The 27,331-nt window shown below is 38.3% G+C and overlaps 1 protein-coding gene and 2 non-coding genes across 3 annotated transcripts; all 3 read right to left on the minus strand.

Annotated features, from left to right (window-relative positions):
- Positions 1-815: 815 nt before the first annotated feature.
- SUPT16H (SPT16 homolog, facilitates chromatin remodeling subunit) lies at positions 816-25,817 on the minus strand. The gene is made up of 26 exons (XM_063454839.1): positions 25,488-25,817; positions 24,643-24,735; positions 19,888-20,058; positions 19,568-19,723; positions 17,233-17,379; positions 16,512-16,663; positions 16,191-16,363; positions 14,797-14,887; positions 14,545-14,618; positions 14,288-14,400; positions 13,723-13,788; positions 13,299-13,403; positions 13,023-13,138; positions 12,752-12,905; positions 12,444-12,571; positions 12,217-12,352; positions 11,996-12,122; positions 11,792-11,910; positions 11,558-11,683; positions 10,845-10,957; positions 9,843-9,918; positions 7,299-7,468; positions 5,112-5,241; positions 4,185-4,314; positions 3,822-3,899; positions 816-1,890 (listed from the first exon to the last, which is right to left on the minus strand). The coding sequence occupies exons 1-26, from the start codon at positions 25,551-25,553 to the stop codon at positions 1,787-1,789; spliced, it is 3,114 nt and encodes a 1,037-aa protein (XP_063310909.1). The 5' UTR covers positions 25,554-25,817; the 3' UTR covers positions 816-1,786.
- Positions 23,967-24,076, minus strand: LOC134613186 (small nucleolar RNA U6-53/MBII-28). The gene has a single exon (XR_010091209.1). It is a non-coding gene; the product is annotated as a small nucleolar RNA U6-53/MBII-28 (small nucleolar RNA).
- On the minus strand, positions 24,836-24,947 carry LOC134613187 (small nucleolar RNA U6-53/MBII-28). The gene has a single exon (XR_010091210.1). It is a non-coding gene; the product is annotated as a small nucleolar RNA U6-53/MBII-28 (small nucleolar RNA).
- Positions 25,818-27,331: the final 1,514 nt, after the last annotated feature.

Consider the following 27,331-nt stretch of genomic DNA (forward strand, 5'->3'; position numbering starts at 1 on the left):
ATAATTTTGTTAACACGAAGCATAAATTTTTTTATTTTTATTAAATAAAAGACAACTTTAGCTTAATGAAGTAGCTTTGATGTATAGATCATGCCCCTACAGTCTCACTGCTCAATTCTCTCCCATTTAGGAGTTAAATCACTTGTTTCTGGCACAGCCACACCTCCCCTGGCTGTGACAAACAACCTGCATGGAAAAAAATGGCTTCACTTTCAATTAGATGTAACTTACTTTAAAAGTGTTTGTTTTTTTTTTATCTTCTGCTCTGTAAATTGAACATTACATACTAGCTTTCCAGTCTCTACATGAGCTTCCTGTAACAGAACACAAGATAAGGAATTCTAAACTGAACAGAATGTGCAATAAAAGAAGTCTAAACATTAGATGACTACAGAAAGTGTTTAGGAAGGATGTGCAAGTCACATTTAGGAAGGTGTACCTTCCTAGGGCTGCATAAACAAAGTAATATGACTTCTATATGGCAGAAAATTGAGCAGTGAGAATGCAGGAGCACGATCTATACACCAAAACTATTTATTTGGGCTAAAATTGTTTGGTGCCAATAGTGTCCCTTTAACAATTCTCGTCTAATCTTTGTGTTATATTTATTCATAAGTCATAGTACTATGCAACAGTAGCTTTCTAAAGAAGTTATACTGTAAAGATGTTTTATTTATCCATAGAGCTGTACAATAGGCCTCCTCATATTTGATTCTTTGTTCATATTCTCATAATGTTGAATAAGATGGAGATTGCATTTCATAGTTAAACATTAAATACAATTCTAAAGCAGTAAAACAAGAAAGTAAACAGTGTGTGTTTTATCCCTGAGGAATTTAGTTTTATTTATAGTCTTAGCTCAGGACTGAAAAACTGAGGTGGCGTTAACACGTGCCTGCTTTTCAACCCAAGTGTTTTTTTTAAAATGTATCTGAATTCACGGTACAATTCCAAAACTATGGCGAACAAGTTTAAAGGGGAAAAAAAAGAAAAAAAAAAAGTACAAAAAAAGGGTTTTATTGTTTGTTTACATTTCTTCAAAGTCTGAAAAACACTGTTTACATCTCACTGCTAAGAGAGAAAAACACAAGAAGAGAGGCAAAAATTATAATATATATATACTCAAAACATTTAAATCCTTCCTGTAAAGAAAATCCCCCAAAAAGCCAGAAACAATAGTTCAGAGCAGCAGAGAGGTAAACTATGTCAGACTGTATACTTAAAACAAAATATATTTTGCAAAGGGGAAGAAAAAAAGCAAAATATCTATTAATTGGAATTCTAAATAAGTAACGCAAGAAACAGAGGGTTGCACTATAAAATGAGAAAAAGATTGGTCAAATGCACAGGAGGCAAGCAAATCAACCAGCGCAGGTGATTAATGAGAGATGTTCTTAAATACTACACTGTCACTCCATTGCAGTGTCCCTGAAGCAGAAATGTCACTCTCCAGATAAAAATAAAACCGTGGAATATTTTTAAACGTTGAACAGGCATGACATTTCATGTGCCAGCTTTGTGATCAGCCCTGGAGACACAGAAGGAGAAAAGAAAAAAATTGGTCCATTCAACCTTCATTGCCTAATAGCATGGTGCAAACTCATAGGCCAAATGAAGGAAGGCAAGAAATGCGGATATGGGAAGAGATGATAGAGGCTTGAATTGGGACAGGAATAGAGAAAATTGGAACAAAGACTCGGGACTCCATCTTCCAAAATAATAATAAAAAAAAATCTGTAGTAAGGTTGCAATAATGGTGCTGGCAGATGACATTGTTTTGCATTCATCACTTCTTTCTCCTTTTTGTAGGTACGGGTGTGCGGCTATGGCTCTTCCTCTTCTTGGTGTTTCTTTGCTCTTCCTCTTCATTGTAACAACTTTCTTTATCAGCTGTTAGGGAACAGGTAAGAGGGAGTGGAAGAGCAATATTAGTTAGCTTCAAAAAGTATGACAACTTCCTTTAATACAAATCTAGAAATCTGCATTAAGTATTCAATGGTTAAAATTGGCACCACAAATTTTGCAGACTACATTTCCCATGAGACCAGCATTAAAAAAAATAAAAAAAAAATAAATAATAATTTGTAGTGTTTAGTGTTATTTTCCTCTTGGCCAGTTATAAAATAACTCCTGTATAAAAGACATAAATCCACTACTTGTGTTCAGTTTTGTAATTTAAAAGTTATCTTGTTTAGAACAGTACTGTTCTACATTTATCAAAACTTCTGATTTTAAGTCTATGCATATTGGCACTTAATGTTTGCCAAAATGCATCCCCCAGCCAATCAATAGAATCTTTGCCGTTTTATCGGTCAAATACTGCTCTGGTTATTAAATGGTTTAACAATCAAAAAACTGACATAACCGTTACGGGTGGTATAGCTAGGTCCAAAATCCATTGTGACACAGTTGGGAAGCAGTTAATTGTAGAAAATAATCCAGGCACTCCAACAAATTCCAAAATATAGGCAATTGTATTAGAACTAGAAGCTACACAGCAACGTTTCAAACCCTCAGGGTCTTTATCAAGCAGTTGGGAAGCAGTGTCCCATTTTACTTGTTCAGCATGGTATGAAATGGTAAAGAATCATTAGAACAGATATGAATGTCTGTTGCTCTGTAGACATTGTTGTATGTGTCTGTTAGCGTTAATCAGTCTGCAATTAACTTCTTAATAAATTTTCCCTCTCTCGTTTGGGTTCCCATGTCTTTGGTTTTGTGAAGATCTCTTGTGTCCTGGTCTATAGATTTGTTCCTACCTTCCGAAGTTGTATTTTGGTCTATTTGTTCAATGTTTTATGCTTTTGTTTAGCTTACATTCTGAATTCATTACTTGGGTGGATGTGGGAAGTTCTCATCTTTGGCTGCCTTTAAATTTTAGCTTTAAAGTTGTGTAACTATATGCTTTGAAAATATAAAAATTTGTTTGGTAATCCACTTTTAAGTCTAAATCATCTTATTTTGTGACTTTTACTGGATATTTCACTTAAAGTGTTATATGCACAATGTTTGAATAAAATTAAAATTATAATTATATATATTTATTAAAACCACAAATACTATTTAAAGCCTGTTCAAAACAGCAATGTATTACTATTGAAACCTACAATACAGATCTAAATTTTATTACCTATAATAAGATGGTATTTGTGACACTATTTTATTAAAAGGCATACTATAGTTCTAGGGGGCTCACTCTGACCCCCTGACCACAATTGACTGTACTTACCCAATTCCAGCACGGATCTCCCTCGGTACTAGGTTGGCATTCCGCCTCCTCTGACGTCACCAGTTGCAATAAATAACATTGCATGGTAAAGTCGACAGGGACATTACACCCAGGCCACATCAATGAGATTAAGTGGTCTGGGTGCCTATAGTGTCCCTTTAATAAAGCATGAATAGGACTTTGAAAGGGAAAAAATAAAAAAAAGTTGCTTAATGTTCTAAGTGCAACACCAGTGTTGGTGTTGCAAATCGAGACAAAAATAAAAAAATCAAAGAATTACGTATGTAAATGACAGAATGACCTTCCACACACGCAGCATGGTTAATGCTGCCATTTCCTAGTGGATTCTGATCTTAGCACAGCTTCCATATGGCACATCATGAGGCCTGGAAACACTGAGCAAAGTGGATAAGCAAGAATTTGCATGAGAAAAAAAATAAAAACTGTAGACAATACTTATGGTGCTTAATAGGATTTTTCTGTAAATGGTGGACACTCCTTTAAGAGCAGGAATTGCTAGGTAATTTTTCAGAACAAATTATCTTTCAGGTGTTTCATTTGGATTTGCTTTTCATTAAATTATTAAGTTTACCTTTTCTGGCCAATTCTTCAAGTTCATCCCAATCCTTCCCGCTTTCCTCATCACTGCCAAGGGAGTCTTCACTAAAAGCTAAAAAAAAAAAAAAATTTAGCAAAAAAATACTCCCACATGCCCGTTTCCTTATCTCATTCAGAGGCATTAAGCATCTCTGATTCCATCTTACACGTTTTTTTACTAAATTGAGAATTCAAAGTAAATTCAAAAATAATTTAAAATTTAAGGCCAGAGTAGCTAAACTGAAGGCATGACTTAGTATTTTTCCGGTTTGGTTATTCTGACCTTAAGTTTGAAATTCACTTTGAAATCTCACCTTCGTGAATAACCCTGCTACACTTAATCCTACTCAATACATACCAGTATCTTCTGTTTCATCAGAGTAATCCTCATCACTGTCTTCTTCCTCTTCCTCATACTCATCTTCTGAGGGGTTAAAGGTCTCATCTTCCACTTCTGACTCCGACCCATCATGCTCCGCATCACTGCCCTGAGCAACACACAAAACATGAAAACCAATTATGCAAGAAAAAAAAAAAAAATATAGCCACGATAGCATTCATACATTGTTAGGACCATTCAACCCAATTGTTTTAAAAGCACCTTTAAAAAACACAAACTATTATAGGGGTGTGGAATAAAAAAAAAAAAAAAAAAAAAAAAAAATCTACTTGTCAAAGAGACTAAAGTAGTAGCCCAATCTTCTCCGTCACAACAATATACTTGTCCTGACATACAATTTAAAAGTGGCAGGTCTGGAAAAACATTCCAACTTTGCTCAACAGGCTTTTTCTTCAATTTGGATTTAGCGTCTTGCCCTCTGTCCTCCCCCATAACATGTGTTTTGTCTGGGTGTAACGAGTGTACTGGATGACATCTCAGCTAAACTGGATTGACTTCTTGGTATAGGCTACATGGTTGTCCTAAAGACCCAACTCCAGTAGCACATGATTTCTAATTTAGTCACATTGTCTCTTTGTAAATAACCCAAATAATCACTATTTTGGGGTTTTATATCCACATAAAGTCCTTCACGACCAGACTAAGGCAAATCCCTTGATTTTACATTCCTTGAGGGGCTAATCCCCTGTTAATTTGTTTTGGGAAATTCAATTTTGTACAGCTGGAAAACAAAGCAAACTACACTGTAAATACAAATTACATTCGTTTTATAATACACAAACTGCATAATATATAGTACGTATTGCTATTGTGCTTTAATATATGCAGAAAATTAATAGGTTGCCAATGCTATTTTAGATTGAGACTTGATGTCTAGTATCTTACCTCTCCCTCTGGCTCAAGGAAAGACCAGCCACCCTGCTCAAAGAAGCCCTCAGGATCATCAACAATGGTTTTCATAATTTTGGTCCAGTTCAATGACTGCACTCCCTCTGTGTACTTAAGATCACAGGAACTGTTAAAAAGAGTTTGTTGGGGTTAAATTATGACATTGCTATCGAGCAACATTTACAGACACAGCTTCACTTTTTCGGAATTATTCAGCTTTTCAACAAGACCATCTCCACATACATAATGTATGTGTGAGTGGTGTCTTTAAGGGAAAAAAAAAAAAAAAAGAAAAAGTGAAAAACATGCTAGATCATCTATTTACTAAAAAGAAGATGTAATTTACTAGAAAGGATAATGACCTCACAAATTCTTAGATAATTCATTCTTCCACTAGACCCAATGGGTTCTAGGCCTCATTAAAAGGGTAATTATGGCCTCATTATGGTAGGGTAAGGAGTTAAAAATGAAACTTTTAATCATCTAAAATATTTATTGATTTAAAAACCACTGTCTAGTGATTGGAACACGATTGGAGGACCACATACACATTTTTACTTGCATTAATACGAATGAAAATGCAATCTTGAAAGAGGTTAATGGTTTATGAGAGTTGCATTATCTTTCTGATCTCGTGCGGCAGTTTTTCCCTTAACCAATTGTCAAACTTCAAGAATTTATATAGAAAGTAAACATATTAAAAGTCTGAGACTGATCACATGATCAGAGCTTCCATCTATCAGTACACAGGGATGGGGTATTTAAAACAGACATTTTCAGAAGAGGTTTGCACTCCTGATGACCCAGAAGTCATGGATGAAATATGCTTCGAGTGCAGTTACACCATGCTTGACAAATCTTGACAAATTACTGATTGAGCTACTTTTCACGTTAATTTTTTACTTTGCACTATAAAAAGCTGCCTGACTGGTAAATACTAAGGGATGAGACAGCAATAGGTAGAGTTTAGCAAAGGTTAGAGAATTCAGATTATGGAAGAAGGTTGAGTCTGTACAGGTGGGACAACCCTTTACAAAGCTGGCAGCCTCACATACATATATCAAAGTCACACTTCCGGGATGGCACACAAAAGCACCTAAGGCTGGGACGACTTACGTTCTTCAGATCCGCCTTTACCCTGTGAGCCATAATCCAAACTTTTTACCCAGTCTGGAACCAAAGGACTTTCGGAGACTGTTGGGTGAGCCCCTACCTCAGATAAGACTTTTTTTTTTTTTAACTACACACACAGGAGGGAAAAGTCCATCCCATAGCATTACTGCGAGGCACAAACTCCCTGCACCAAATTTTTCGGAGACTGCGTTAATTACAGACACACTGTGTGCTCCAATGTTGATTCTTAAAATATGACCAAAAAAAAATCAAAAAAAAAAAAAAATCACACACACCTTTTGGCCACAGATGTAATGAAACTTACTCTGTTGCCAGGGGTAGGTTACAGAGATAATAAGGGCTTAACCCTAATTATACAAATAGACAAAGAATACAACTATAGTTGTATTCTTGGTCGATTCTTAAAATATGTCCTACTGTTCATGTTACTGGTTTTTGCTATATTGAACTTTTTTGTACACTGATTTATATAATATCCTGTCAGTCAAAAATAAATAAAAGAAAAGTTTTAACTCATTACCACACCATATTTGCTTTGTGTCTTTAAGTCATAAGAAATAAGACCGTAAAATAGCAATAAAATTATTTTAAGTGTCCTGAGTAATTAGTGCTTTTAAAAGGAACATTCCTAGCACCATAACCTCTACAACTAGTTATAGGGAGTGCCTTTTCCCATTGTAAGGAGTCAACCCTGGAGTTTGCCAGGCACCACACTCACATCCACTGCCATTAGAACTGGAAGTTCTCGGGGATCGCTCTCAGTCAACAAGTTAAGCCTGCGTATCTAACCGAAGCTCCCGATTAGTATCTTCCAGCTCTTGAAAGAGGATAATGGAGGAGAGGAGTCGCAAATCACAGACCCCGGTAAGAAGAGAAGCTCCTTACAAATCGTGTGGTATGCAAAGGCACTGTGGGCATCATAACCACTACAGAGAGCTGTAGGCTTATTGTGCTTGAAATGCTCCTTTAACATACTATGACTTAACTTGCCGCATTATTATTACTATATACATATCAGCACCAGGCACAATTATAAACATGGAGACTCACTTAAGCCACTCCTTGATGGGATCCAGTGAAGCCACAGGAATGGCATTGATCATTGTGACCTTCTTGCTGTACTCCTTGTAGACGATAACCATGTCAAAATTCTTCAAGTGAAACTGAACTCTTTCGAAGTGTATAAGTTCTACTTCATCCAGGGTTACCACAAATGGGGGCTAGAAAAGTAGTGCAGTTACAGTTTAAAAAGGAAAATAACACATTCAACCGGTTATAAAGCAAATTAACTTATCTCAATAGGAAATATCAAACACTGAAACCCCCCTCCCCCATCCTTAGCAAACACATACATACACATATATACATTAAAAATAAAATAAAAAAGTCACCCTTAGCATGTGTACTTCAGAGGGAACTATTGTGTAAGGAATACAGATTTGTATTTATTACACTATAGCAGTGATCGCTATCCCTGACACCATAAATTTTTATGGACTACATTTCCCATGATGCTCAGCTAGCTTTTAGACTCTAAAAGCTAGCTGAGCATCATGGTAAATGTAGTCCATAAACAATTTATGGTGTCAAGGATAGCCATCACTGCTCTATAGAATCCCTTCAAGCTGTACTACTTCTGGTGCTTAGATTATCCACTTTCTCCAAGATGGAGCAGCAGTTTAAAATGCATTACACTATGGTTTTGTACTACGCTGGATACATTCATGGGAAAAAGAAATTATACCTGCTTTTAATTCTATGATTTTACATATCGGGACATAATCTGTTCATTACCAGGTCTTTGGTATATACAACCCCAGATGAGCAACAACACATGACATATTACACTGATTTACCAAAACTAAAGCAAACATAGAGAAGCCATGTGTGAAACACCAAGTACACCATATGATTCAATAGCTTGTAAAACAACCTTTAGCAGCAATAACTAGAAGTACGACTTTATCAATCTCTTGCATTGTGGTGGAGGAATTTTGGCCGACTCTTCTTTACAGTGTTGCTTAAGGTTTGCATTTATTCACAGCTTTTTAGAAGTTCTGCGACAGCATTTTGATCAGGTTTAGGTCTGTGCTTTGACTGGGCCCTTGCAACACATTGATTCATTTATTTTACGTCCGTTCTGCTTGTTTGCTTGGAATCACTGTTCTACTGCATGACCCAATTTCAACAAGATGAACAGATGCTACAGATGAACAGACTGATAAACTTCAGCTTTTTATAGAGGTGGCCACACTTGCTGATGATCAATCCTTCAAAGGCATTTACATAGTAGCACCTGTCTGCTACTTAACCTCTTAATTCTTATGGAAGCACTAAGTGTGCTTAGTTTTTCCCACACATGACTTCTACAGTTTGCCTTTTTTGTTAAAGGGACACTATAGTCACCAGAACAACTACAGCTTATTGCATTTGATCTGGTGAGTATAATCATTTTCTTCGGGCTTTTTTGCAGTAAACATTGTTTTCAGAGACAAATGCAGTGTTTACATTACAGCCTAGTGATACCTCCCCTGGCCACTCCTCAGATGGCTGCTAGAGGTGCTTCCTGGGGCAGCATTGCCATTCAGTGTCTCCACCTTGTGCATGGAGACACTAAACTTTCCTCCTAGAGATGCATTGATTCAATGCATTTCTATGAGGAGATGCTGATTGGCCAGGGCTGTGTTTGACTTGTGCTGGCTCTGCCCCATATCTGCCTCCTTGACAAGCTCAGCCAATCCTATGCGAAATCACTTCTAATGTCAGCCAAGCAGGCAGATCAGGGGCAGATGCAGCAGCAGACTTGAATACAAGTAAAATTGCTATATTTAGCAAGGGGGGGGATATATGGTGGTTTTTACACTATAGCAGGCATAGTGGCAGCTACAGTGAAAAGGGACGGCTAAGTGTTTTATCTAATCAGTATTATAGGGTCAGGAATACGTTTGTGTTCCTGACCCTATAGTATTCCTTTAAATAAATCATGATATGGTGTAATATGTCATGTGTTGCTCATCTATTTACCTAATTTTAAGACCTGCTAAGGAACAGATGATTATTATGTACTGATATGTAAAACCATACAAATCAAATAGGGTGTCTTTGTGCGCGCACACACACACACATATATGCATGTCATGGGGGAAGGGCGGGGGGGACCCACTTTGAATTGTATGGTGTTACATATATGGACATATTTATATTATATAACACTTTTGATGTTCATTTTTGCTATGTGACTTGTCAAAATTCCTTTGTTTCATTGCAGTTTGTTAAGGATTAACATGTGACACACTTAGTCAACATGTATTTTTTCTATAGGATGTATATGGAGTTAGCAGTTAACTTCTTTGAAACGGAAAAGAGGTTGATAAGTTTTGAAGATTAGCAACAGTCGTTTAATAGTGGCGAGAGTTTAAAACTAGTTGCGCCATGCAACTTTAAGGGGGTCCCTTTGAGAATAATGAAAGTAATGAGTAGTGCACTTAAAGAAAAAAAAAAAAAGAAATGGTGCAAGTAAAAACAAAACAAGTTATTGACGTTTTGTAGTGTTCAAACATGCTGTGTTGAGAACTAATTGGTGGAAGCACTTACCCACTCTGTGGTGTTCACCAGAGCACTACTGGTAGGCTGCAAAAGACATGTGCTTCTGTACGGAGCTCCGTTGAAACTAAAATATAGGTACAAGATTTCAGATGTTACAAGTGGTATGCAGAAGACTAAAAAGCGTTACTAGATGCTCTAGCCAGATTAAGTCATTACGTCAGGGCTTGGCAGAGACATAATGGATACCGCACTCACCAAGTCAGGGCTTGACCAATTTCAAATCGAATTTTTCAAATTGATTTTTTTCCTACACTTCTTTTGGACATTTTATGGCATTTCATACAAAATACTAATTAAATAAAAGTTAGAATAAAAAAGTGTGTGGTTTTAGTGGCACAAGTGCGATTTATGAAGAGAGACAGTGGAAGTGCAATTTGTTTATTTATTTTTTTGAACAGGCTCACCAATATACCTAAATATATTGCAGGTGGTTGTGTTTAATCCTACGAATGCTGCACACAAAGTAACTGGTAGATAACCCGTCAAATGCTGAACTTGTAGGAAGCGCAGGTTTAACCCCATGATGTTTGGCCAGAGGAGTCTGAAATGAATCAAGCACCTAACTCATCTTTCAGACCTTGCTACCCCATCCACTACATGATGAAAGTTTGTAAAATAGAGCAAAAAGCAGGCTTACAAGTGGCGGCTACAGTGAAAATGGACGGCTAAGAGTTTTATCTAACCAGTATTATATAGCTCATGGCTAATTGAGCTAATTTAATAGTACATGGTTCTAGCATCTGCTCCGGTGATCATGTCAAAACGGCTCTGCAATGGAGACAAAAATCCTTGCACCAGTTGATATTTTTAGTTTCACCATGGTAACCTTCAACCTGTTTTTTTCCTTGCAGTATGCCATCTTGAAGTTATGCAACATGAGTAGTTTGTTAACCTTTCACTACAAACAACTAAGAAAGAGATGGATGCAGTGTCTTAGTTACAAATTTCCATTATAGAACCTGAATCCAAGGTGCACTAAGAACTCCTTACCCCAAGTCTCTGAAGGGGACTTCAAACTCCAGGTCTTCTTTTGTAAGTGATTCAACCTTCTCAATAAAGTTTTTAAAGGCAGTTTTCAACTTGTGTCGCATCTCTCTCTCAAGCTGATACGAAAAAAAAAAGTTAGGAAAAATACAAACGTAAAGACATTATGGGTCACAAATTATAAGTTGCGAGGGAATCACGATTATGAATTTACCAATTTTGTCAAATTATTAAATGGCTTACAAAGGCCTTTGAACGACCAGTAAAATTCCGAGGTATCATTCTCAAAAAAATGTTCACAAGAAAGTTGAGAAGCAGGACCAATTCTGAGCCATAATATACATTTTTAAAATGAAATCATTTCATGGTGCTCATCTTTTAGAAGAACGGGAAAAAATATTTGGGATATCCTTTAATATTCTTAAAGGAACACTCCGTTGAGTTTCTCACTGTTTATTATATATATCCCCAAAGAAAACACTTTTCCTGCATGTTTTTATTGGCAGTATATGGAGAGAAAAAACAAAACCCTACTGTCTATAATCTTTGCAAGCCCTCCCCTCTTTCAGTTAGTTTACCGGAAATCACCAGAGGCTTCTCATTTAGAAACCTCTGTGCTAGGAGTGCACGCAATGATGACTTTCGGCAAGCTCAAGTGCTTTAGGTGTCTGGAGTGTTCCTTTAAATCATGTGACTACATGGTTTATATGCGCCCTCACCTGCTCAGCATATAGATCATCGCGGTCATGCATATGCTGGTGTTTTCCCAGGTCAGTGGTAATCTCTCCAACTTCTGTATAGAACTGAACATCTGTGTGCCTCTTTTTTCCAAACATGATGGCATTCTATGAATCATGGAAACAAAAGCTAGTGTGATCATCAAGAGAGAAATTAGCACATGTGACCCACAGAATACTATTCCATTTGCCACCCATATTAATTTTCCCCATTACCTTGAGGTGAAAATGAAGTACAATTATCATCTCCCCATCACAGGGCTGGAATACGGCATGCTTGATGTTGTTGTATAAAATATCCACTTTGTCTCCCCTCACTGATGTGAAGCGAAAACCTTTGACGAAAATACTTGAAATTAATGCTATTGAAATTCCAGGAACATACAGAGCTTAAAGAAATAGCAGATTTGTCCTCCTCACCATTGACATGAGCCTCTAGTGAGCCTTGCATTCTCTTTTGAGCAATGTTGGGTCTGATGTATAGGTCCTTCAACTTCGGGTTGCTACGGTTGAGGTTAATTGTGAGAGAGTCTTGCTTGACTATACCCTGTAGAACAGAAAGAGAAGAATTTGCAGTTATAAATGTTTCAAACAGACAGAAATCACATCAAATTGAAGCAGTTACGTCTGAGATTTTGCACCTCTTTTTCTTTCTCCTCAGCTTCCCGAGTCTTGTATCTCTTCTGTACTTCTTTGATGATACGAAAAGCATTTTGCAAGTTGAGAGACGGCACACTGGGATCTCCTGCAGATTTCATATTCGAGGCTCTGTATGTTCTAAATAAGCAAAACAAGGAGATGAAGATAGAAAAGGATACATTTTCCAGAAAAAAAAAAATGTACATTTAATTTTTAAGAGTAAACTTACATTTCTTTAACAAACGTGGCATCAGGGTTGGGGAAGATATTGCCTTCATTCCGTCCAAGGGCACTACCAGGGCAGTAGAAGTTGATTCTGAGGTAGGTATAGTCACCTTCTACTGACATACTAATATTCTAGAAAACAAAAGTAAAGAAAAATGAGTGAAATATAATTATATAGAGAGGGATAGAGATTGTGTGTATATATATATATATATATATATATATATATATATATATATATATATATATATTGCATATGATGTACTTTACAGAATTATAAGCAAGGATGTGGAAAGGAGGGCACACACTTACTTTGATTGTGGCAATATGAAATGGTGTTGCAATACCAAACACAGGCATGATAACTGTCTCATATTTCTTGTCAATATAAATCTTCATCTCACGAATGTCTGGCTCTTTTGGCATTTGAGAGGAATTTTTGTATGAGATATTGGATTTCCTTGCCCTGTGCAATTAAAACATAACAAATGCAACTTGTGAAATAAAGAGGTAGCATCTCCTGAATAATACAGCCACACAAGTTACTTTAAAATATACATATCTATATAAAGCAGTGTCTTACTTTAATGTTTCCTTCTCTCCCTTCTGTTCAGTTAGTCTCCGCTTTGCTTCCTCATTTAGCTGATTGGCAAGCTCCTTCTGGTGAGTGCGACGCTTCTCTTCTGCGGTCATCTCATTCTGCAGAATACAGAAAAAGACAGTAGAAATAGCAGAAGGGGCAAAATGTCAGACATGGGGAAATTGTCAACAAAAAGGGAGTCTCTGTCCCATGTACTTATGAGTAAAAAAAAGTAAGGCACCAGTTTCATAGCACAATTAAAACTAAATAAAAACATACCCTTGTCCTATCAGTAGTCAGAACAGCAGCAGCACGAGCACCTCGACCCAAGAGGTTCTCTGCCGCATCCTTCTCCTCTTCTTCTTCCTCCTCCTCATCTTCATTCTGTTGACAAACAGTTCATGAAGAAGAAAGATATCACTTAATTTTATTACGCAATATATTTATTATTTTGTTTGGACACCCTAGTTTACAACATAATTAACCATCTGAGTAATTCGGGCAACCCGTTTTATCAAGTTTTAAAGTGAATCAGAATAGGTTTTCGCTAGCAAGAAAAACAATGTTTTTGTTTCTGCTCTGTGCTCAGATTGTAGTATCCCAGAGTATAAATTAAGGTAGTAGATTAGGGAGAAGGTTTAAATTGCATAATTTTGTAATTTTCCCAAGAAATATATATACATAATATACCAGTCAAGCTTACCTTGAGAAAAATTCCGACATTTTTCACCTTCTTCTTCACATTGGTCAGCACAGTTGCTGGTCCCTCCTGGGAGTGGAGAAATAATCCGTACACTCAAAGAAAGCAATATCCCCATGAAGAAGAGTTTAATTAAGCCTGTTTTTGTGGTACAGTAGCAGGTTTTTAAAATTCTTTATTTTTGTTGTGCTTCAGAGAGGTACAAATATGCTTGTTGTGCCACAACAGCAAGAACAAGCCAATGCAAGCATTTCAAAATAAAGAAAGTAATGGCATATGAGAAAAATGCACAGTTTTTTGTAAGGGTAATATCTTCAGGCAAAATATGTCCGTGAATAAATTATCATGTAGTGTGTGCAGGCAGTTCAAACTGAAACTATGGTTAGTCTAAGAGTTAAGGTAACACGTTTAAAAACAAAAGTAAATTACACAAGGGCAGCAGTTTTTTTTAAGCTACTAGTAAGTGCTACGTTAACTGTGTTATTGGAAGCAGTTGTCATGGTTCCTAACTCAAGAGGTAAAGCATCACTATCAAGATCCATGGCAATGCATGGGGTTGAACTTCTACCTCATTCACCAGAACGGTGTCTCCCACAAACAGGGCGTATGTCTTCTCCTCTGACTTCTTCCCTTCCTTATTTGGGAGGTCAGAGAGACCCAAATGAACACTAAATACCATTCCTGAAAAGAGAGAGAAAAAAAAAAAAAAACACTATGAATACCTTGATTAACGGAAACATAACATAACATTTAATAATTTGCATGCAACTTTTATATTGCATTTGTGAATTATTTTTTGTAAATGTGCTGAAAGCATCAGTTTACCTTTCTTGAGTTTATATTGGTTTTTGCTGTTGATGACGAGTGATCCTTCCCGGAATTCAATGCCCATTACAAAGCTAAAACAAAAATAAGAGAAGGTATGAAGAGAAGGAATATTTTTTAACAGGCATATGTGATGTGATCTATTCAAGTTATACTGTGTCCAATTTCCGTGCATTCTAATGGCCAATATCATAGATGTTTAAGAATTACACACAGGATCAATCCAGCAATTATGTGTGGAATCACACTTACCCCAAGTTCTTGGTGATCTTGTTCATCAGATCTGGCTTTTGCGTCTTGACCTGATCCATGATCAAATGGTAGATGTCAGAAATCTTAGCGCCTGGTATTAGTGAAGAAAGATAGATATTATATTAGTATATACCTGTAACATTTTAGACAGCATAAGGTTTATAAATGTAGGTTGGTAATTTATGACAGATTAACTGTTGAATAACAACTTTTGGGGAGTTTGTAAGTCTGCTAGTACTTAAAAATAAAACAAAATAAAATCTTAAAAGAACAAATATTGTTTGTGAATGAACTGGGATGCAATGGAGGAAAAAGATGCACTTCAATCCATTATATTCTTATTGCATGAAAAAAGGTTGCTAATAATTTTATGTAAATACTAGATTTAAAAAAAAAAAAAAAACTATGCAATATAAGGTCAAAAATATGCAATCTGACTTTTTTGGGTATGATAATGTACTTAGTGCTTTATAAAAGCACCAAATAAAATTTCCACTTGGTTTTAAAACGAAGATGTATCACAGAGAAGCTCTACAATACTTCATATACTTCGAGAAGCCGAAAGGATGCATGCAGCATCCCACATGGAAAGTCTATTCTGAGAAATTAATATTCAGTAATTACAACTGCTGTACAATGTATCTAGGAAATAGTTTGACTGCTATTTGTACATTTCTTAAATATGTTTGTTAGAAGTCTCCTACTTGCCATCCGATACTTTTTGAGTAACAACCCTCAAAAGACCCATTGAGCCCAAAATTACTCTTTATACACCGTAGTTTATTTCCAACTGAATACACCGAACAGATTGTTAAACAAATACAAATTAATTAAAGGGTGAAGTAACAAACTATAAGCTCACTTTAAATAGTTATATCAATGGTACTTTGCTCCCTCATTTTTACACTGATAACCAGCACATTGCTGGATGGAAAAGCAGGTGTAAAAATGGTATATAAACAGTGGCTATGTCACACAATAGCCTACTTGACAAGGAACTCATTTTCTCTTTTGTCTCAGACAGCTATTAAAAATTCACAACATATAGCCTCAAGTCATACCAAAAACTCAGTAATATTACTTTAGCCAATCAGCGGCACTCCTGTAACTGATTCAAAAGCGGAATGCTGCCTGGGGGACCTTGAGATCGGCACTGGAGGCAACCTTTGGGGTTAAACGATTTGAGAATGGTTTAACCCATTAAGGTGAGAGTGCACTTGGAGGCCTCCTGGCAAAATAAGTTTCATTTACATTAAGTTTTAGGATGTCCGGATTGTCCCTTTAACAGTGCCCCAATGAGACTAAAAGACATACTAGTAATACCACTGTAAAGGAATTTGCATTAAAATCAGATCATTATGGTTTAAAGTGTAACATTTTCCAACTGTACATACCATGCTTGAGCTCTTTGAACAAGTCTTCCTCCAACTGAAGGAGGAAGTTGTAATTATCTTGCATTTCTTGTGTGGGATCTACAATGAGAGTGCGAACCAGATTGGAGCAGTATGACTTGTAGCGTATCCCCATGGCACATGTGATTGCCCCAAAGTGCATATGATTTTTGTCACTAGAGACAGAAACATTAGGAAAATGTGAAGTTAGGTTTGTGGCTGCATATTTAAAAAAAAAAAAAATGCTTAAATAATTTAACTAGCATCGAATAAGGAAACACTTGAATGCTTATTCTATATAGATGCCGCTATGCAGATACTTACCTAACGACACTAAACTTGAGGTTATATGCGCCACCGCTCTGGATTATAGGTGGGTAGCACATTTCAATAGTAGATGGGTCTGTCCCACCCAAGTATTTCTTATCTTCTATGGCTTTCTCGACAGACTCTGCCAGCTTACTGTGTCGTACTTTCTATAGTAGAAATAGGGAGGAAAAAAAAAAACAAGAAACAGAATGAATAGCCATTATAGAAAATATTTTGTGTATTCCTGATTCTTGGGTCCTCTCAGAGTTCTGTGCAGTATTTTAGCTGTTCTTACAACTGCAGTCTCCTACATAGAGATTTCAGATGTCCCATGGAATGTACTGAAACCACTCTCCCAACATAGGAGTGCAACTGGGACGACTATGACTACTACCACAACTGGAATATTACACATATACTATATACTCACACATTTAACTTTAAAAGTGCAATGCAGTCAGTTTTGGTTTGGAAACAGAGTGTATATTTGCGCAAATGACCCAATTTCAACAGTCAGCCAATCAGATTAAGCTATTTGTGTGTGTTATTACACAGTTGTTTTTGTATGAACTCTGTGCAGTGTATATAGTCAGGGGTCCTTCCATCTACTCCATAGAACATGTCACAAGCTCCATTGTGAAAATAGCATTTTCTAGACAGGGAAAATAAAAGGTAGGTATATTGACATACTAGTGAGCATGTCGATATACTCACAGATGTAAACAAAAGGTGTTACCTCATCTGCATCCACAATCTCCATTACACGCTCCTTGAAGAACTTGTTAAAAACATCAGAGGTGATGGTTGCTGCTTTCTTCATCAGGTTCAGCTCTCCATCCTCCTTAACAGCAATAGTATATGCTACAGCTGCACTGATATCAACCTGGGAGGAGATAATTTACATTTTGGTCATTTCTGGGAAGATGAGTAAAACCACAGCCCAAACTGCCACTTGCATCAATACCCAGTTTATAGATTGAGAGTATAAAGAAAGAAAAAAAAAGTTACCAATTCCAAACAAAAACTAAATTAAGCACTAGAAATTATAGCAGTTTGCATAGTGTATGTTGCCACATTGCTCTGCTGCAGTTGAGTTCTTATTTGGTGAATTTTATATGAAAAGCTGCCTGAATATAATGACACAGTTCCAGAGAAAAACAAAGTATTCAGAATACTGCTTCAACCGCATATCGATACAGTGACAGATCTATTAATAAAAAAATTAAACAGAAGAAAGTATGTTTTCCGTAAGTATACTCTAGTTCTGTATAAAAAAAAATAAACCAATGCAATACACTTTTTTTCTCATAAACCAATTCAATACACTTTTTGTACCTAGAGGGTTGGCGTTTTTCTTTTTAGTGTTTACATTATGCAAATGCTTCTCTAGCCATAAATTGTTAAATAATTAAATAAAAAAATAAAAAAAGATCAGTAGTATAGTGTTTCAACAGGCAACATGAGGGGAGACGAACTCCATGTAGCGGTCGGAAGTGGGTGCCTGGGAACAGACATTTGCTAAGCACCCCTCTATTAATAATTTAGTGTGGCCGAACCACATTCAATATCTGGCTTGCAGCATGTGCTTGTTTCTGCTTTCATTGAGATCCCAGAATGCATCAGCAGCACACTTTCCATTGATAGAGAAGAGAAGATTTAACCACAGGAAGCCAGGGATATCATGACATATCTACCTATCCATCAGTGTAAGGGTTATCAAGCTTTAATTTGGGCTTAATGTTTCTTTTGAAACCTAACAACGTTACCGCTCGTCTCTGTGGTGATTGTGGGAGAGATTTTTTTTTCTCTCCCTTTTATCTATATATCACTTTGAATGACCCACTGTCAGAGTATCCGCCCTAGATTACAATTATCTCTCTACAAAGTGTAGAGGACTCTATGCCTTTCACAGTATTGTAATGTTTTAATATTATGATTTACTTGTTTTTGTCATCTTGCCACTCATTTGGATAAAATAAATATATATATATATATATATATATATATATATAATTTTAATTGAGATTCCAAACATAACAAAATTGCATTATAAATGCAACTGGAAAAATACATCTCTTATGATGCACAAAGGATGCAATTCTCTGTGCATGCATGAGTATAGGTTTGAAAACTCAAACTTTCTGTAGACACCTGATTTATGCTACTAGATTGATCATAAATGAATAGGAAGAACAAGTTCAAGTCAGTTGAGAGTGGATGAATTGTTTTACATTAAGTAATATACATGGAATTTGGTCTTTTGAAGCCTTGATTTTCAATTACATATAGTTACATAGTTACATAGCTGAAAAAGAGAGTTGCGTCCATCAAGTTCAGCCTTCCTCACATTTGTTTTTTTGCTGTTGATCCAAAAGAAGACAAAAAAACCCAGTTTGAAGCACAATTTTGCAACAAGCTAGGAAAAAAAAATCCTTCTTGACCCCAGAATGGCAGTCAGATTTATCCTTGGATCAAGCAGTTATTACCCTACATTGAAAGATTATATCCTTGAATATTCTGTTTTTGCAAGTATGCATCTAGTAGCTGTTTGAACATCTGTATGGACTCTGATAAAAATACTTCTGCAGGCAGAGAATTCCACATGCTGATTGTTCTTACAGTAAAAAACCTTTCCTTTGCCTTAGACAAAATCTTCTCTTCTAATCTAAACGCATGACTTCGTGTCCTATGTAAAGTCTGGTTTGTGAATAGATTTCCACACAATGGTTTGTATTGGCCCCGAATATATTTGTATAATGTAATCATATCCCCTCTCAGGCGACGTTTTTCTAAACTAAATAGGTTTAAAATTGTTTTAGTTCCCAACATGATGTGGGTGGTAGATTGTAATAGCATTTAAAAGCTAGATAGAGAATAAAAATAAGACATAAGCATGTTTTTATGGACTGATGTTTGTGGAATAGCCTTTGACACTTTTTACAGTACAAACATTCCTGGACTTAGTAAAAACCCAAAAGAGGTCACAAAATATGCCATAATAATTTATCATGCACATTAATGATACATCTATCTCCGGTGATACTATAATGGAGTATTGAACATCAGCTCACCTTCTCAAATCCCTCTTTATTAATGCAGTCGTACCAGCTTTTCATGAAGTCCCCTGGAAATTTGTCCTTGCTGAAAACTCCCATACGTTTCCCTTTCTTGCTACCTCGAATAGCCTCAATCATTTTCTCAAGGCTGCCTTTATTAGCATCATTTTGCTTGGGGATTTAAAATAAAAAGTGAATACGATGTAGACATCTGTAGCATGGTGCAGTTTAAATAAAAGTAAAAAAATATATACTATTTGTAAAGGGAGACTCTACAGTAAGATATATTACTATAGAGTCTCCCTTTACAAGTAATACCAGGACGTTTTCCTCACCTTCTCACGGACAAGCAGTGTAATTGCAGGAGTGCCATTCGCATTTTCATTTCCCTTGGTGTTTGCAATCTGCTTAAGGAATTCTACTTTCTTCTTGCTAGCCATGAATATGATTTTCTCTTCACAGAACACCATGATAGTGTCAGTAAGCTCGTACCCAAAAAGCCATGTCTGTTGAAGAAAGAGAGCACAAAGTAACTTAATGTACACTTGCTGATTCTCAAGTAATGTTTTAACTTTCTACATGCAATCCCATACATCTAGTCATGTGCCTTCTGGGCACATAAGGCTTTCTATAAATCAATCATTGCAATGTTACATTACCAAAGCATATATAAAATCACTGAATTTCAAGTACATTAAAAAATACGTATATTCTTGTGAGGTTGATCTTAACATCCCAAATGTTTTTCAAAGTAATCTTCCAGGAAACCTGGATAGTAGAGTATCATGTTTTAAAGGTACACACTAAGCATCATAACCACTACAGCTTAAAGGAACACTATAGCCTTAGGAATACAAATGAGATTGAGGATTTCAGTCAATCCAATGCTGTCCCATAACACATGCACGTAAAAAACGCTGCACTAATCAGATGATCTCTATATTTCTGTGACAATGCCTCTAATGGCTGTCTGAGTGACAGGCACTAGAGGCACTTAATTTCTACACTGTAAACATTGTGGTTCATGACAAACAATGTTTGCAGCTGGAGGTTTAAAGGATCACTAGAGAGTCAGGAACACAAACATGTATTCCTTACCCAATAGTGTTAAAACCACCAACTAGCCCCCCTGGGCCCCTCATTCCTCCATAAATATAGTAAAAATCTTACTGTATTCAAGCCAGAAGCTGTAACTGTTAGACTCAGAAAAACAAGCAGTCTGCTGATATCATCAGAAGTGGTAGCCTGATCCAATCACAATGCTTCCCCGTAGGATTGGCTGAGACTGACAAGGAGGCAGATCAGGGGCAGAGCCAGCATGATTCAAACACAGCCCTGGCCAATCCGCATCTCCTCATAGAGATGAATTGAATCAATGAATCTCTGAGGAAAGTTCAGTGTCTGCATGCAGAGGGAGGAGATACTGAATGTTTGGATGCCTTTTAGGCAGCCATGACCCAGGAAGGATCGCTAACAGCTATCTAAGGAGTGGCCAGTGAAGTTATTACTAGTCTTTAATGTAAACACTGCATTTTCTCTGAAGAGACAGTGTTTACAGCAAAAAGCCTGAAGGTAATGATTCTATTCACCAGAACAAATTCAATAAGCTGTAGTTGTTCTGGTGACTATAGTGTCCCTTTAAGACTTCAGGGACATGACACACAGACCACGTCATCTCAGTGGTCTGGGTTCCCAGAGTATCTTTGTAATGTAATGGTTCTAAAGCAAATAGACTGTCTATGCAGCCTCAACAATGCAAACATTCCCTTTTCTGAGAAAAGGCAGTGTTTACAATACTACCTAGGGACACGTGTAACGGTCACGGAGGAGTGGCTGTCATGTAAGGAGATGCGAATGTACATGCGCAATAGTCCTCCAATGCAGAGATTACCTATAATGACTACCTCACCAGTGGAGTAGCAGGTGCACCAGCACAAAGGGAAGTAAAATTGATTATTACAAGAGAGGATGCACATTGAAGCGCACAGAAATCATTTGGAGAGCAAAAGTTGGCCATTACCTATTCTGATCTGATAAGAAGAAGAAAAAAAGCATTCAAGATCTATGGATGTATATGTTTACTGTCATTGTTTCCAGCTCACTTTAATAGAGCCCAACTTACAGAAATTCAATTGAGCAAATACATGAAAGGAATCATAAGGAGGAACCATAAAAAGAAACATATTGCTCTTTTCAGATGAGCCAAGCCCTGGATTGCTTTGGAACTTTTCGCCAGGATTAGTATGGGAGGTGGGGAGCAGTGCCAGACAGACCCCCTAATAAGAAGTCAAAGTGGTTTGACTACTTACAAATGGGCACCATAATCACTATAGTGAGCTGTACTGGTTATACTTCTTGGAGTGTTCCTTTATTTGGGTTCAATTAAAGAATTTAAATTAAATACAATTTTGCAAGTCATTACTCAAGTCACACATCACCTTGTGTAAACAGAGCCCATAATGTTAACTTTATTCACTCCTTAAAATGGAGTAGACAATTTTTTTTGTATTTTGCAGAATAAAATCTAATCCATAAATTCTTGCTTATCCTCATCTATACTATAGTACTGCAAGTTTCAATGGGTGATAGATATTCTATTTGTCAGGCAGAGGAGTGAATGGACTGTACGATTTATTGTAAGCATTACATTAGCAGTGCAGAGATTGTTAAAGATTGCGATAGTTTTAAATACCTTTATTTTAGAAATCTACGACTCAACTTCGTGGCCCCCCTCCCCCTCCACACGCGCAATCGCAGGGCCCCTCCACACGCGCAATCGCAGGGCCTCCCCCCCCCCTCCACACGCGCAATCGCAGGGCCTCCCCCCCCCCTCCACACGCGCAATCGCAGGGCCTCCCCCCTCCACACGCGCAATCGCAGGGCCTCCCCCCCCCCTCCACACGCGCAATCGCAGGGCCTCCCCCCCCTCCACACGCGCAATCGCAGGGCCTCCCCCCCCTCCACACGCGCAATCGCAGGGCCTCCCCCCCCTCCACACGCGCAATCGCAGGGCCTCCCCCCCTCCACACGCGCAATCGCAGGGCCTCCCCCCTCCACACGCGCAATCGCAGGGCCTCCCCCTCCACACGCGCAATCGCAGCGCCCCCCCCCTCCACACGCGCAATCGCAGCGCCCCCCCCCCCCACACACACACACACACACAATTGCAGCCCCCCCACACGCGCAGGGCTCATAGATGGCGATATGAGCTCTGACTTATAGACCCGATTTGTCAGTTTGATAAATAGGAGTCCAATCCAAATGGTGCGTGTACATTTAAACTTACCACATAAAAGCATTGTATCAATGCTTTCCAATGGGGCATCCCCATCACATAACCAAGGTTTACTTGGACTGTACCACAGAAGCGCCTCTAGAAGAGATGTTAACCCTACGATGTAAAAAAAAAAATGCAGCTTCTCAAAAACCGCAATGTTTAACATTGCTGGGTTAATGGGACAAGGACACTGTACTTAGACCACGTCATTGAGATATATAACACTACAGTATTCCTTTAAAACTTGATTTTACTCCTTATCCCTTTTTCCTTAGGATGTATAAACTTAAAGTGAAACAAACTTGTTTTCCTGGCACTGTAGTTTCCCCTTCTTTCACTTACCTGGGTCCAGCGCCTATGTCCCTCGACGCTTGTTTTTTCTCCGCCCACGCTCCTCAACCGCCACCGGCTGCTGGGGGAGACCTAATGCACATGCACGGCAATGGCTGCGCACGCATTAGACCTCCCCATAGGAAAGCACTATTCAATGCTTTCCTATGGGGATTCCGGCGACGCTCGACGTCCTCATGCAGAGTGTGGGGACGTTGAACGTCATTTAACACACTTTTGGTGCTGTTAGAATCCGGAAGCATCATCTAGCGGCTGTCAGAGACAGCGACTAGAGGTGAGATTAGCCCTGTAATCAAAACACTGCAGTGTTTTTACTAACAGGGCTAAGGTGAGAGGGGCAAGACACCCAGGCTACTCCAATGGGCAGAAGTGGTCTGGGTGCCTACAGTGTCCCTTTAACAGTCACATATATTGTTTCTACACTAACAATTTTTATGTTCTAGTAAACATCGGAATTCAATTTGAGTTTTTCCAGTATAAGTACTGTCCATCTAGAGGGAAAAATATTTTTAAGAAGAATTACTTAACAATGGATATACCTGGCATATTTATAAAAAAAAATATTTTTTTAACCAAAATGGCAGAACTGGTAAAAAAAAAAATTGTTATCACAATATATACAACAAAAGTTATGCCCATCTAATATATATATATATATATATATATATATTTATATATTTTTTTTTTTTTTTTCTTTTAAATAGGAAACTATAGTGCCAGGAAAACAAAGTGGTTTTGCAGGCACTATAACTCCCTATAGTGCCCCCCTCCCTTGCGTTTAACAGACTGCCCAAGATGGCAGCCTCAGTAGGTTTGCAACACTCACCCGCTGCCAACATAGAGTACTAAGCTCTTTGCTGCTGCGTCGGTATTAGCATGGCAACTCATCATTGGCAGAATCAGGGCAGTAAAGTGCATTAATACATGAATAGCATTTCTCACTATATAAAAACCCCTTCTGTCACTTACCAGTTCGGGCTCTGCCTCTGCTCCTCCTCAGCCTGATGCAATTGCATTTCCCCCATAGGAAGCCATCTATAATGGGTTTTACATGACGCTAAAATGTACTCGTGTATAGTGTGAGGAAGTCCATTGTCAGGTGACCAAAAGTCACCCAATGACCCAGAAGCCACTCTAGTGGTTGCAAGATAGACAGCCACTAGAGGTGGAGTTAACACTCAAAAAGGTAATTATTGCAGTTTATTAAAAGGGACCTGGAACACTTCACCCAGACCACTACAAAGAGCTGAAGTGGTCTGGGTGTCTATAGTGTCCCTTCAATCCTACAACATTGTTTTTGTATTATAATCTTTTTTGTTTCCCCCATTTGCACCAAGTACCACTAAGTCTCAAATACCAACAAGCCCAAAACTTCAAAAACAGAATAAGTAGCAATGATGCGCTGTTACCTTTGAGTAGCCACATGTTTTTAAGCACATAACCACCGTTTTATCCATCTCACCTGTAAGGCAGTAGACTTGGCATATACAATCTCCTCGTCCACTCCCACTGATACCACAATGGCATCCACATTTGAAAACTCATCTTCACCTTTCTGTGGAAGAACATACATGCTAGAATTACTCATGTGATCTATTAATCAGACATAATGCTTGGCAGAAAAAAAAAAAAAAGTTACAAATCAGTTTAACAGACTGCTTAAGATAGCAGCCTCAGTAGGTTTGCTACACTCACCCGCTGCCAACATATAGAGCACAAAGCTCTTTGCTGCAGCGTCGGTATTAGCATGGCAACTCATCACTGGCAAAATCAGGGCAGTAAAGTGCATTAATACGGAAATGGCAATTCTCACTATACATATATTAAAAACCACATACACACATTATATATAAGCAGACATACTTAAAAAAAATTAAAAAATTATATATATATATATATATATACATACATACACACACACACACGTTTATCAGTAATCATTTAATGTAGGTCATGTACATGTTCTTCCATACAAAGCATACTGTGGTCACAATCATGAAAAACACACAAACAGCCTCATCCATTGTGTAGCAGACAAACACCTCCATCAATGGGAATGTGTAGGCATGATATCACATTAGGTACAGTAAGTGTAGAGGATTTCATTCTCTGTGTTTATTGAACAATCTAGAATGCTGTGTATCAGGCATGGTATAGCATGGCCAGGCCTGTTTCCAGCAATGTGACAATACGTAGAGCGACACACACACAAACAGTGATCAACAGTTTCATCCCAAACCTCCTGGAAAGCTGACGATCAGATCCCGCGTGTTACCATTAAACTAATATTGAAAGAGAAGCCATCACCTTCCAGTTGCTGTAGAAGCGTTTGATCCGCCGGTAATAGGCCTCTTTATCCAGGCTGACCGCCATCCTGCTGCCGTTGATCGTCCTCCCGCGCCCGGTGCAGGCCGGGCTTCCCGCGTGTCTTTCCTGGTCCCCTCACCGGGAAGCCCTCAGCGTGGCTGGGTAGCCGTCCCTGGAAACACCGCGGGCTGACAAGAGGCCTGAGAAGGAGAGATAGGCTGGCAGCCAGACAGAGATGAAGGAGAGCGGGAAAGCCCGAAAGGGGGAGAACCGAGGGGCGGAGAGAGAGAGAGAGGGGGCGAGGGAGGCGGGGAGCACGGAGCCCACAGCGCCCCCTTCAGGAAGATATATACACACACAGCATGCTTCAATGCACTCTATCCATGTATTGAACACAGTGTGTATTATTATATATCCTAATACTGCCTGCGGATCCACTGACTGTATTTACTAATTTAGCAGACGAAGTGCTCACTGGAGAGTTCTGGCAGCTCTAATAGATGTTTATAGCTAAGGAAACACAGGATCCATCGGGTCCCTAAGGGTTATTCAATAAACCTCAAAAGCAGTCCGCATCAGCAATATGGGGTTAATATCAGTAACCCTCACCCCCCCCACCCCGCGCCTCATTTTATAGGTGCTCTTCCACATAGCATTAATCTTATATAAGTGCTCCACCGAGTAAAGGAAAGCTAAAGAAACAGTTTGGTTTCATAATCCTCCCTGTCCCATAAACAAATAAAAAGCAATTAAAAGTTCCTGAGGTTTCCTAGGAAAAGAGTTCTACCAGTCATCCAGCGCCATCCCCTATATTGAAATCAGTGCAAGGAGAACTCCTACAACCCTTTCATCTGTTAGTGCACATGGAACAGCAAAGCTCCATATACAATGCTTTCCCAATAATGCCAAGGGAAATCTGTGTTATCAACCTCAATTCAGAGGCCTCAATGCATAGCGTGGAGACGCTGACCCAGGAAGCACCTCTAGTGACCTCTGAGTGACTATGGTGTCCCTAGGCAGTAATACAAACACTGCCCTTTCTCTGAAAAGCAGTGTTTACATGAAAATATCTGCAGGGACATACTGTAGTCACCAGAGCAACTACATTAAAGTTGTAGTTGTTCTGGTGCTTATAGTGTCCCTTTAAAGGCATTGTTTATTTTAATGCATTAAAAGGGTCATTTACTGCATGGAAGAATACATAACTTTTTGTAAAGTGCATTTTCAAAAGGCATTTTACAACATTTTATTTTTTTGTTATCAATACAGTTATTATTTTAAAAATATATAAACAGTAGGATGAATAATAATAATCACTACCCATGAAGAAGTACTCAATATGCCTTCTGACTGGCAAGTTATCCCCTGCTGCTGCCGACAGAAAGGTTAAATGTGTGGCAATAGCTGGATTACCTATTGTTTGGCTGACAAAGCTATGTTTTGTTCAGTCCATAAAGCAGGTACAGAGTAGCAAGTCCCCCGAACTCCCCCATGCCGGCCTGCTTATGAGTCTCATCTTCCCTGGGAAAGTGCTGCCTGGGGCCAGGGCCTCTTTAATGTTGATTGGACCCTGGGCAAGCATTTGCTCTGGTCCCCGCCCTCCCACCACGATGTCCTGCGGACCGCATGAAGAAACGAACATTGCAGGTTCAACAGGCAGCTGCTTTGGGCCCCCCAGATATAACTGGACTCGAGGTAGCTGCCCCTTTTGACCAGTGTTAAAGAAAGGCTCTGGCCCCATGAGACAGTACCTATGCTGACAACTGAATTTTGCTCCCTCTTTGGCAGCGGCCAGTTTCGCCATTCCCTAGGTACGTCCCTGCGCCTCAGCACTAAAACTCACA

This window comes from Pelobates fuscus, chromosome 5 (assembly GCF_036172605.1).
Source record: "Pelobates fuscus isolate aPelFus1 chromosome 5, aPelFus1.pri, whole genome shotgun sequence".
NCBI classification, from domain to species: domain Eukaryota; kingdom Metazoa; phylum Chordata; class Amphibia; order Anura; family Pelobatidae; genus Pelobates; species Pelobates fuscus.

Bases quoted from the DNA above. Each gene is read 5' to 3' on its own strand.
- SUPT16H (XM_063454839.1), bottom strand. From the start codon at position 25,553: ATGGCGGTCAGCCTGGATAAAGAGGCCTATTACCGGCGGATCAAACGC. The intron at 14,888-16,190 runs GTATGTACAGTT...CACTAATACCAG, and splicing joins GTTCAAAGAGCTCAAGCATG to GCGCTAAGATTTCTGACATC. The intron at 13,404-13,722 runs GTAAGCTTGACT...GTTTGTCAACAG, and splicing joins ATGTCGGAATTTTTCTCAAG to AATGAAGATGAGGAGGAGGA.